This window comes from Botryllus schlosseri, chromosome 1, assembly GCF_051294905.1.
Source record: "Botryllus schlosseri isolate E-star chromosome 1, Bs_hap1, whole genome shotgun sequence".
In the NCBI taxonomy this organism is placed as follows: domain Eukaryota; kingdom Metazoa; phylum Chordata; class Ascidiacea; order Stolidobranchia; family Styelidae; genus Botryllus; species Botryllus schlosseri.
This window is the reverse complement of record NC_137236.1, coordinates 25,271,260-25,283,548: the sequence shown is the minus strand read 5'-3', so window position 1 is coordinate 25,283,548 and position 12,289 is coordinate 25,271,260. Positions and strand designations below refer to the sequence as shown.

At 38.2% G+C, this 12,289-nt stretch overlaps 1 protein-coding gene across 1 annotated transcript in view; it reads left to right on the top strand.

Annotated features, from left to right (window-relative positions):
- Positions 1–10,763: 10,763 nt before the first annotated feature.
- The window catches only part of LOC145441388 (uncharacterized), a 39,207-nt gene continuing 37,681 nt past the window's right edge, over positions 10,764–12,289 (top strand). Inside the window, exons 1-2 of the mRNA XM_080319242.1 lie at positions 10,764–10,800; positions 11,010–11,112. Of these exons, the coding sequence (XP_080175368.1) occupies positions 10,764–10,800; positions 11,010–11,112 (140 nt within the window). The remainder of the gene's footprint in view (positions 10,801–11,009; positions 11,113–12,289) is intronic.

Below are 12,289 nucleotides of genomic sequence, written 5' to 3'. Positions count from 1 at the left end.
TTTGAATGAACACTTGATGACGGGCATAGCACCGGAAAACAGAATTGAAGATTCGGAATGAACTCTTTATCAATGCCAATATTTGACTCATTCCACAACAGTTCAGTATTGTGAATCCAGCCCATAAAAGTATTGTTTGTCATCGTTAACCATTTTTTTATATGAACGCTTCATCTAAAATTTTCAAAGTATATAGTGCTAGCTTACAGTCGAGTCGAGTACTCGAGTATAAGACCTATGATGATATCTCAACAAAATATGAGTCTTTCATGTGGTCACAGGGGAAATAATGCTAGTTACAAGTCACGAAAAATAATTTCGACCAACATCTTTCACAGCTTTATGATGGTAGAGTCCACGACTTTCAAATGAACTAGACAGCGGCTACGAGCAACTATATGAAAAATTGATTGCCACTATAATGTTCAGTCTTTATGCCAGTCACGCTGCGATAAAACATGTTGTCTGATAGGCTATGTGCGATTGTACTTCCAACAACTTGAAGACATTCACACATTGATATGACTCACTGCCGATTATATGTCTCCATATATTTTTGAAACATTTCACCAATATTCTGGCTTTTTTCGGTCATTTTCCACAGCATCTCTACCTGTTCGATGTGCACCGTTACTTGCGTTGCTAGTCCGTCTACTAAAGTACTAATACAGTGGTTCTAAAATTGAGGAGCGTGAAAGCATCTGAAGCGGGGTGCAAAGGCGCTAGGGATATTTGAAGTTTCTTGAACACGGAAAGAGTTTAATATTTGCTGGAACTTTCAAGTTTGAATATAACGGTAATCCGAATTATTCTACGATTTTAAATGTAATAGTTGCGTTGTACGTCCGTATACCGGCGCTAGATTGTGACTGATACCGGACCTTGCACGAATCAGAATATGTCTCTGAATAATGAGTGACTGGTGAATGTGTGTAGGTGTTAAGCTAATGCTTTTATGGCCGGTCTGTCAAGCATCTGTACCATGATCGTAGTACAACTATCGAATGTAAACCTGGGATGGCAACGACCGATTTTGCAGCTTTGTTCCGCTTCGCTGAGGCTGAAGTTAGAAATGTTTTGCTGCAGCGACTGTAGGATTGTTGCGCTCCGGAAGATAATTTTGGATGTCCAGAAATCCTACAGTCGCTGCCGCAACACAATTCTGAATCCAGCCTCAGCGAATCGGAACGAAGCTGCAAAATCGATCGTTGCCATTCCATGTATACATTCCAGGGCTGTGGAGTCGGTAAATTTTACCACCGACTCCGGCTCCGACTCCGACTCCACACATTTTCAATATACCGACTCCGACTCCGACTCCGACTCCTGAGTCTTTAAACGTACCGACTCCGACTCCGACTCCTGGGTCTTTAAACGTACCGACTCCGACTCCCGACTCCGACTCCAGCATTATTACCAATTTACTTCGAAAATTATATGCCACATTGTCGCTTGAATGACTATCATACAACCATTAAACATATGCAAACATATGATTAACGGTGGCATGCTAAATTGTTTCATTGAGGCACAGCTCGAATTATCCACTATGCAATTAACATGAAAGAAAGATTTGCTAAATACACTTCCTTTTTCAAGTTTTTATAACATGGACTCTCTAATACCCTGAAATGTATGAATCATTCAAATATGGCAGATATCCAATCCTGTATAATAAAAATGTGGATAAAAATCCAAGTGTAGCTCTTGTGTATGAGTCGGCAACTGATAAAGAGATTGAACTTACTAATTTGGTCATTGCACACTATCCTGATTACCAGCACACGCTCTCTTACTACTAATAGACATTGGTCATAAATGGAATTTAGTTAAGTAGTCAAAGACCATACCCTATGTCTAGTCTACATATACTTAATCAAGTATTCAAGGATTGGGACTTGCAGTCTTTCTTAATCATTTGTCCGACCCAAACAGCTAAGCTACGCTACAAATATTTTTGATTTTGTCAAGTGGGAAGCATCGTTTGGTCATATTTACATAATGTTTACAATTTTACAAAACCAGCCGATGCAGTTGCTCTGTCACAGTATCATGGTATAATTCCAAAAATTGCATCAATTTTGACTGCATCGCGAAAACGCATATTGCGATTTTCTTCCCCTGTGCATCTGAGCTGTAATTTACAAGTGATGTCAAATTTGATCTATACCAGGGGTAGCAACTTTTTCGGCCAAAGGGACACGTGAGATTTACGAACCATTGCGCGGGCAACTGGAATGTTGATAACCTTTTTTTAATCGTCCGATAGGAGCGAACCGAATTAGGTAACATTGCAAACAATACTTATATTAATACGCTCCAAAATTGATAACAATGTGTCATGCAACTGTGCAGTGCGCAATCAAGCCCTGGTCGCGCGAAGCGCGAAATTTGTTTGCATGATAATGACTGAATTATATCAATAAATATGTTGCTAACATACATTGAGGGTCACATCTGTATACCACTGGGCTCATTTGGTAACGACAGGATTATTCGACGTTTAGACATAGCAAAATCGACGGTATCAGTGAACATGCCCCTATCATTTTGTGCAAATTCTTTGTCGACGATCTCGCAGCGAGTGCACAAGCGAAGCCGCATGCTGGACGACACATTTTCTCCTAATTGCGAATATAGTTAGACTCAATTCTGTGAATAATATGTATTTATAATTTTCAGAACGGTAGAAATCTAGTGACAATGAATCATGCGAAGTACCGAGAAAAATTTCAATTCAAATAAATCTGCTATGAAATATTCTACTTTATGGTCATGTACGAAGATCTGGGATAAATGTGGCTGGCCACTGGATACGTCAATGCGTCAGAACTGTTTTTTAGCCATCATCAAATTTCGCGGTCGTGCTAATCAAATTTTGGTTGGCCTTGCAATTGTACCTGATGTCATAAATAATTTCGAGAATTACCTCGCAGGCCACACCTAACCTTCTCGTGAACCTAATGTGGCCTGCGTGCCACGGGCTGGCCGTACCTGATCTGTATGGTGATTAATAACAGTGATTGGTGGTACATAAAAATTCTATTGAAAATTCTTTGAAAGCAAATGTTTTCATGATAGAGAAGTTGGAGTCGGAGTCGGAGTCGAAGTCAGGGTCATTCTCACAAACTCCTACTCCACTCAGTATTTTCCCCACGACTCCGACTCCGACTCCGGCTAATATAGTGTTCACGACTCCGACTCCGACTCCATCAAGCGAAAATTACCCAGACTCCGACTCCGACTCCACCGACTCCGACTCCGACTCCACAGCCCTGATACATTCGATGGTAAACCACAACGTTATGGAGAAATAAAATAATTGCTCATATGCTCAAGCCCTATGCCATTTCTAGCATGTTTTCTGGATCATAGAAATGAGTATTTAAATCGAAGTGGCTTTAAATGCGGCTGCGCTATTTGTTTTTCATTTCTCTTATGACCAGGTATGCTGGAGCAGTGGTTCTCAACCGCCGGTCCGCGAAGTATATTAGAATTTAATATCTCAATACCAAAATGCAATAAGAAAGATGGACGCTTATCCATTAACAAGAGAAATTAGGCATCAAATTATAAATTCATTCATGAGTTGTGAACTTATTTTCTGCATGATGTCGTAATAGAGCAGTAGTTTATTTGTTTGTTTTGTGGTATTCATGGTGTTTGTCGACTACTATGGTCATGTACACCAGGTCGATATTCTTCATTTTTTCCGTAACTGCCGACTTATAGCACGGCCCACGTCTAGGCTTTTTGTAAGACACCACTTACGCGGATGAGATGGCGAGAAGGAGCCTAGGTAAACCTCCAACACTTAGATATCGGAATTCTGAAGTCGACCTCGGTCGGACTCGAACCCACACCCACAGCAGTGGTGAAAGCATCTGAGGGGGGGGGGCGAATCCGCCCAAGAGAAATGATGTTACTTGGAACTCGGAATGAGTTTAATTTGTGCTGAAACTTACAACTTCCAACAAAGGTGATAATCCTAATTATATTGCGATTTTAAATGTAATAGTTGGTTCGTACCATCCATACAACTAGGGTTGCACAAAAATCAATTTAAAACAAACATGTTTAAAACATGGCCTTTTATAACATATTGCTTGTTTACTTAAATCGAAGTGGCTTACATGTTCGAGTTCAGAGTACACTCAACTAGGTCACATTATGCAGGATGCTACTCTTAAGAAGCGCACTGTATGACAACACAAAAGTACTCAATTGAATTATTCTCCTGTCGAACACCATGCTATCCGCAGATAATGATTGTTTGTCCCTTGCAGAAGTGGCAAGTCCAAATGGCGTGCGACCCGCGCTATTGATTTTTGACTGAGCTTGATCCTGTATCTTTGAGCCAAAAAACTTATGTCGGTTAAAAGATGGGATGAGACACCAGAATCGCCGAAACATGTATATATGCTATACTTGCTACCATATAGCACATGCTTATTTTGGTCTAATTTTGGAACTGAAAATATTTTCCTGCAGCTCATAATTATTGCCCCGTGTACAGTCCAAATATCATATTTGAGAATTCTCCCAACAGTCATAACCTTATACATGACATCAAATTATGCGTTCGGATTGCAAACATTCTGGTTGTTTTTTTGAATATTTTTTCATATCACAATAAGGGGCGCGCGAAAATTTTCACCATCATCAAGGAGGGCGTGTCTAAAAAAGTTTGTGGTCCCGTGCAATAGAAAGTTCATAGTCTGCTTTGAGCTATTTCACAATAGTGCAACTGCTCTGCAAACTCTTTAAACGTAGCCTACGACTTTTTTCGCACAAGTTATATGTGAAGGTGAAAGCCAGGGATGTCTAGAACTCCTAGATCTCCATCTAGATATCCCTGGTGAAAGCTGTCGAGACTTCGCTAAATTCTGACTCTGCAATTAAGCGACGTAATAATAGAAATCTATAGCAAACAGCATCGCGTTTCGTTCAAGTTTATGATCAAGATTAGTGGTCTCTAACATGACTTCTAGCTGACTTGACTTGCATGACTTCTAATAGATACTACCGAAAAGGCGCATAAATGAAGTTGGCAATATAATATCTGTGTTGCATACATTTGTCGTAATTAAATTTATCGTTATTTTTGAATTTTGACGGTTCGCCGGTCTGCGAAATTTGTTTTTAAGTTTTACCGGTCCGCGAGGTGAGAAAGGTTGAGAAATACTGTGCTAGAGCCAATCCCAAGGTAGGTAATAAAAGGTTAGACACCAAAATCGCTAGTGTTATCCTGCAACCGTAATTTGTGAATAGCCGTGAATGTGTCCTTTTCAACTGCTCTGTTAATTCCGTTTTCTCGCCTTGATATTCTTTCGTATCACTGAAATGCTACTTTTTTTATTGTCTATCCAATACGTACTCCATCCTAGACTGATTTTCATCTATTACGCAATTCTTGGTCGTCGTGCAAAAGACCAACAGGTGATAAGCGCCAAATCTTTCTTTTTAATAAACAACAACAACAACAACAACAACCAAAATCGCTAAAATATGTGTATGCTACGTGCTACCATTGAATATGATTATTTCTGGGCAATTAATTGACTGACGATTTTTCCTCGCTCCACACGATTTATGGCCAGCTGATAATTATTTCTCTGTGTAAAGTCCGAATTTCATATTTCAAAGATCTCTCAACAGTCATAACCTTAAATGCCATCAGACTATGCGTTGGGATTGCAAACAATCGTGCTGGTATTTTCGATAGTTACCGACATGGCTATCAGGGGTGCCTAAAGGTTTTGTTGTTGTTGGTGGTGGTAGTAGTTGTGGTATTCACAGCGTTATTCGACTAAAATGGCCATTTATATAGGCTAGACCAGGCCGATATTCTTCATTAGATTCCGTATCGGCTACACATTTTATAAGACAGCACTGTTGCGGATCAGATGACGAAGAAGAGCCCAGATAAACCTACAATAACTGGGAATTCTGGATTAGAACTAAGTCGGACATGTAACCCATCGGTTCTTCAACTGAGGATCATACAACTACGCCACTTTGTTTCAAATTGTTGAAATTACGATGCATGCCCTCGTTTGTTTCATTTCCACATCATGACAAAGATATCACGTTCACTTCCTTGTAAAATGAATATCATCAGGCCCATAAACAGCGAATAGAGGCATTCTAAAGATCTGAAAATTGCTCTCACGAATGCTATACTGGTTGGAAATATGACATCCGTGTATTGAATTATAACACCCATTCCGTTCTTTCAATATAGTTTGTTATATATTATTTCATGAAATATCTAGCAGTGTATTGAGCTGATTCGCATAGGTCCCGCAGCTGGTCAATGCCACTGCAACGATACATTGTTATTAGCAAAATGTAAGATATGCCTCCTCGCATCAGAAGCGATATCAATGGATGGTAAACAATTGCTTGCTTTAAAAACGATTTTGTGAATGGCATACTGCTTTATGGAAAATTTCTATTGGAGTATTACGAAACAAAGTAGCTCACCCTCCTAAATGTTATTTTTAATGACTGATCAAACCCGGGAAGTAAAAGATGTTGCGTAAGTCACTTGCAGTTATGTTCTGAGATTGATCAATAAATCTGAAATAGATTTGTCAGGAATCACGGATTATTTATTTTGATATTATTGTCAATATTATGACGAAAAACAGAGACGTCTTTCGCCATTCAAGTCAGGTTCATCACTGGACAATTGAGGTGTGCCGCGAAATTACTATCAGAAAATACTTTGAGGCATATACTTTGCGGTATTAATGGTAAGGGTATTACCTCAAGGTGTTAGTCTAAATATTTTAACAAATTTCCAGATAGAGTTGAGTACTTTTATAAATGATGATGCCACATTGACTACATTTAGGTAGATATGTATCAGGTATGCTTCAGAAGTCGTCGTTGATTTCTTCCGATCCCATATATATTCATTTCGGCAAGTTTTATCATATCATATATTTCAGTCAACGATAATATATTCCGAATGTTTTCAAATCTGTTTGTCTCTCAAGCTGTCCTCTTTGATCTATCTCACGGAGTCGAAATATGCAGTTGTATTGTTTTTGGTTGCCCTCTTCGTCGATTGCATGCGTCACTCGAAATTCATGTCTGGCATGAGCTATGTCATTGCATTGAAATTGAAAAGAACCGAGCCCCAAATACAGGAGAAAATTTAACATCAACTCGCAATATAACAGCAATTGATCATCCGAGATGCTATAATTGATAATATTTCATTTGTTCTATTTTTCGTCGACAGCTAAATTGCAAACGATCGAATGTGAATAAAAATGTGAAAACCTCTGTATGACTCATGTATGGTGAAATTGGGTCCTAATCACTTGATCAGAGACCTGATAGTGAAGTACAGGCCCTTATATGATGATGGAAAAGCAATATTTAAGATTTTGCGACTGAAATCATAGGCGATCGATCGAATTTACTGTTTGGTTGTTGAAAATAAAGTAACGTAGTAACGCTAAGACGAAGTTGCACATTTTAAATTTATGATATGCTTTCACAGGACTGCCTAAGATTATTATCGATTGTAACAGATTTTTTTTTCGTCAGGAATATCGGTAAACCAGGGTGTCCGAAGTTTCATAGCGACGTTGTTTGACATTTTATCTTCTTTTAAAACTGCACTAATTCCTCTCCGGGTCACCGGTGACGTGAATTGCTCTCGGTTTATTCGATGATGTCATCGATATATACCATTGTCTTCGCGTTATTAATAGCTGTTGGAAGCGTAAAAGGTGAGTTGTATTCTATGTTGTTGGCTCCTTATATTACCTAATTCTTCAATGATGTACATTCGGAGGGGTTCAATAACGCAGTACTTCTACATTTTCAAGTGCTCAAGCATGTTTTGCGTACTAGCACTAGCCTATATACTTGCTCTAGCGGTTTGATTTGGACTACTCCCGCTTCTACTTTAGAGCTTATATAGTAAGACATTTAGTTTCTTGCTTTTGTGTTTGTAATGTATAACCTAGTATTGAGATATCGTTTCATCACTTCAATGTGTAAAATTGCCATGACAACACAACGCATTGGCGTTTGTATTATGGTAACTGAATATATGTTTTGGAAAATTGCGCCTATTAGCAATCTCATTGGTACTTTTGTGTTATTAGCGAAGATTCTCCCTGTAGTTTAGAAAGTGGCTAATGTGCATGCATGATACGTGACAAGTCGACCAATTATACTTTAAACTACTTACATGAACATATTCTGACATGTCGTTATAATAATATCTACTCAAAATGAAGTAGCAACGTTGACAACGCTGACGTTGATATTCAGACGTGATCAGTAGGGTGTTTTTTTTTACATAAAAATGGAATATTTTGAACCAAAATATCAAATCTTTGACATTTTTTTTATCATAAAACACTTTATTTTGACCAAATTGTGACATCATGCATGTAACTTGGGCGTTTTCCCACATAATGTTAGAATTATACTAAATATCTTCATTTCTGGTTAGAACTGTCTGTCCTTACGAAGTAGTTTGGCCTGCGAAAACTTTATTGACTTGAAAACTGACAAATTTTTACACGAAAAAAAATATTTTACTGAAATCTTCACCTATGAAGAATTCCAGTAGTTACATGGTAGTTAATATTGAAATTTGTTGTAGTACAACTAAAGATACATTCCTGCATTTCCGGGTTGAAAGTGACTGTCTTCCCTAAGTAGATTGCCAAGAATGGAGAACGAACGTTCAACAGTAGCAGTTGTTTACTGGCAACATTGAAGTTGTGCGTACACTGCTGGTGATTTTTATCATTCGCTTTTTAATAAAAGAACTAATGCCCACGCAGACTTGATTTAGTTAGGATTTTGCGGTACGTTGAGCATAACACCATGTCAACCTATTTATTTCATTTAACCGTTTATGATAAGTTAATGGGCCGTCTGCAACGGTAGGCCTGTAGAGTCCACTACGAGCTGTAACTGGTCAAATGATGTTCATCCAATGCCTTTTTATAGGCTATGGTTCATCGACAGTGCAAACAACTACGATACAGACGAAATGCAGGTTACAAAACAATTTGGACTTCGTAAACAATTTTGACAAATTTCTAATGTAATGCTACAATTTTGACAAAAATTTGACTTGACTTTACATGTCAAAAAATTCGTCTTATTGATCAGTAACGAAGTCACTTCCTATACCCATGTGGTTATGATTTTAGACGCTTTCTTCTACATGACAGTCGTTGCAACTCCTCATCGGGCTACGTGAGACATACCAAATTTGATAATAGCGGGTTATAAGAATTCCGAAAATTAGTTCGGCGATCTTCGATTATTATAAAAAAAACTTCGTATGTTATTTCATCAGGACAAAAATGTGGAGAACATCAATTTAAATGCAGAAACGACAGTCGCTGTCTGCACATGCATGACTACTGCAATGGAGTGCGAAATTGCAGGTGACAACTAGTCGGTGCTTCCTTGCGCGTTTCCCGGAACCTTTCATTGAGCTTGCGTGTCAGCATCAGAATTGGTATAGCAAGTCACTGTCTTCGAGTCATAAGTCATCTCTAGTCATTGCAGAGTTCGACTCGATTCAAGTTAAGTCCATCGATTTTCGAAGGTGACTCGAGTCAATTCAAGGGGCTGTAACTAAAACTGGTAAACTACATGCGTGACTACATAGTATCAGTTGATAAATATCATTCGTACAAAAGGATAGAGTATGAAACCTCAGCTGATCGAAACTAATTGATATGATGCAGTGCACGACCCACCTACATATCCATGACAGACAATTTCAACCTGTTTCCATTATTGACGAGTAAACACTAGGGACAGTCAGCGAATGATGCTTATTCAACCAATCAATGGAATTGATATCTTTGTCTGATGTAAAAAATGTAGCAGGTGTACCAGTCAATCTTGACTTCATATGTTTATTGTACCATAAAAACACAATCCGCGCGATTCGAGTGTTGGCTACTGCTGTATAACTTGTTAATGAGGTAATATCGATAACAAGTATTGAATTCCGTTTCACAATCTGCTCAATATTTACGTCGTAATACGCAGACGCCGAACACATTATCACGTCTGGCCTAGACCGCTAAGTCGCATGCTTATATTCCCTTGCAAGTACTCGTAGAAATTGTTGGCAGTAGGTCAGAAGATATTGATATTATGTGATTAATATATAATTAATTGTCCCTGTTGATACATTTGGCGACGTTTGAAACGTCAATATGTACTTCATCATTGTGGCATTATGTGGCCCGAGTCGTCGCTGGGGATCGTGTACACTGTACAGTGTACAATGTACATTAAATATAGGATCTCGCTTCACTGAAATGTATGGCTGGAATTAGCATTATGACGTCACGTGACGTCATGAGGTTCACGTTCGCGTTCACATAGAACCTTTCAAAAAGGATCGCGTTCACGCGAACCTGAACCTTTTAGAGGTTCACATCATCCCTAGTAAACACTATGAACTATATTCGCTCGATTTACCACCTACAAGAGAGTTGTTGAAGGTGAACTTTTAGCATTGAGCGGTCGCGCAGACTTTGGAGTCGATATAGCTTGCTAATCGATTACTACCAGTTTACGACAATGTACGACCTGACGGTAAATCGATCTGTCGACCCGATTACTTGAAGATTCGAAATTGACTTATAAATTGTAATCCGAGTCACGAGAAAATCATCATTTTTGAAACGCTGAGTCTGTTCAAGTCATTGTCCGCAAAGAGACTCAAGTCAAGTTAAGTTGAATCGGGTAAAGGCATGACTCGGTTCATCCCCACACTGTATGCAACTGACGGTAAGTAGGACAGCGCCTATCAAGACAATGATAACCCTTCCAAAACGATGGTAAAAACAAGATATTTTTTGGCTACATTCCATCGAGAATGTAAATATCAGGGCGTATATAAAACCTAAAGGTCCATCGATCTTATAGTCAGGGCTGTGGAGTCGGAGCGTCGCTTATTGTTTTCCTATAATGTAATCGGAGTCTCGAAATTTTTCTAGGACTCCATGCCGTTGGAGTCGTGAAAAAACATCTGGCTGGATTCGGGGTCAGAGTTTGTGAATATGCTCTTGAGTCCGATTCCGACCCCAACTTCTTTATTATGTAAGAAAGTGCTTTCAAACGTCTCTTATAATTACTCATAATAAATAAAATAGGATTTGCATGTACCAAAAATCACTGTCATTGGTAACGATAATGATAACATTGGACACTATTTGCAAATTGAAATTCAGTTGTATGAAGGAAGAAAATTGCAAGATGTATCTTCGTGGCCAACGCAAAATGCCTGATGCAATCACAAATTGGTTCAATTTTTGGAATTATGCCACGATACTGCGAAAGAGTAAATAAATCGTTGGGTTTTGTGAGTGACAACATCGCCTACAAAATTGATGCAAATATATTGAAACGCTGCTTCCCACTTGACAGAATCAAAACTATTTTTAGCATTTAGTATAGCGCAACCGCTTGAGTAGAACAAATCTGTAATAAATACTATAAGTATAATCCTAGTCCATGAATACTTCATCAAGTGCATGTATAGTGTAGACATATGCTATTTGACATACGCTATTTTCCCACCGACGTTTATAGTAGGAGAGCGTGTGTGCTTATCGTCAGTATAGTGTGTAGTGAGAACATTTCCACAGCTCTGTTTTAGTTGTTGACTCATACAAAAGAGGTAATATTTTAATATTTTTATCCACATTTTAATTATACAGGAGATGGTATATATCTTGTTTGAATAATTCATACATATTAGAGAATATCCGTGGCTTGTCTATAATATGAAAACTTATAACATATAAAAAAAGGAATGATACTTCGCAATAAATACTTCCATGCTAACTGTACAGTGAGTATTTCGAGATATGCCATAATGAAACATTTTTGCATGTCATCGTGAATAATGTGTTTGCTTATGTTTATTGGTTATAAGAAAGTCATTAAACAATCACTGTGGCAAATAATTTTCGAACTAAATTCGTAGAACTGTTGGAGTTGGAGTCGGAGCTCTGTATGGAAAATAGTATATTAAATAAATAATATATTAAAATCCTAGTATGGAGCTTATGACAGCGAAGCTATTTCACATCGCGAGCAACTCAATTTCATCGACCAACACAAGCTAGTTAGTTGCTTTCACAAACTACTATAAGACATTCAAAATATTAGGCTAATTGTCAATGAATATATACGATATCTTGGTACAACACAAATTCGATTACATGTTTTGAAAACGCAGTGTCAAAGTTATCCAAGGTCAATGGGATATTCT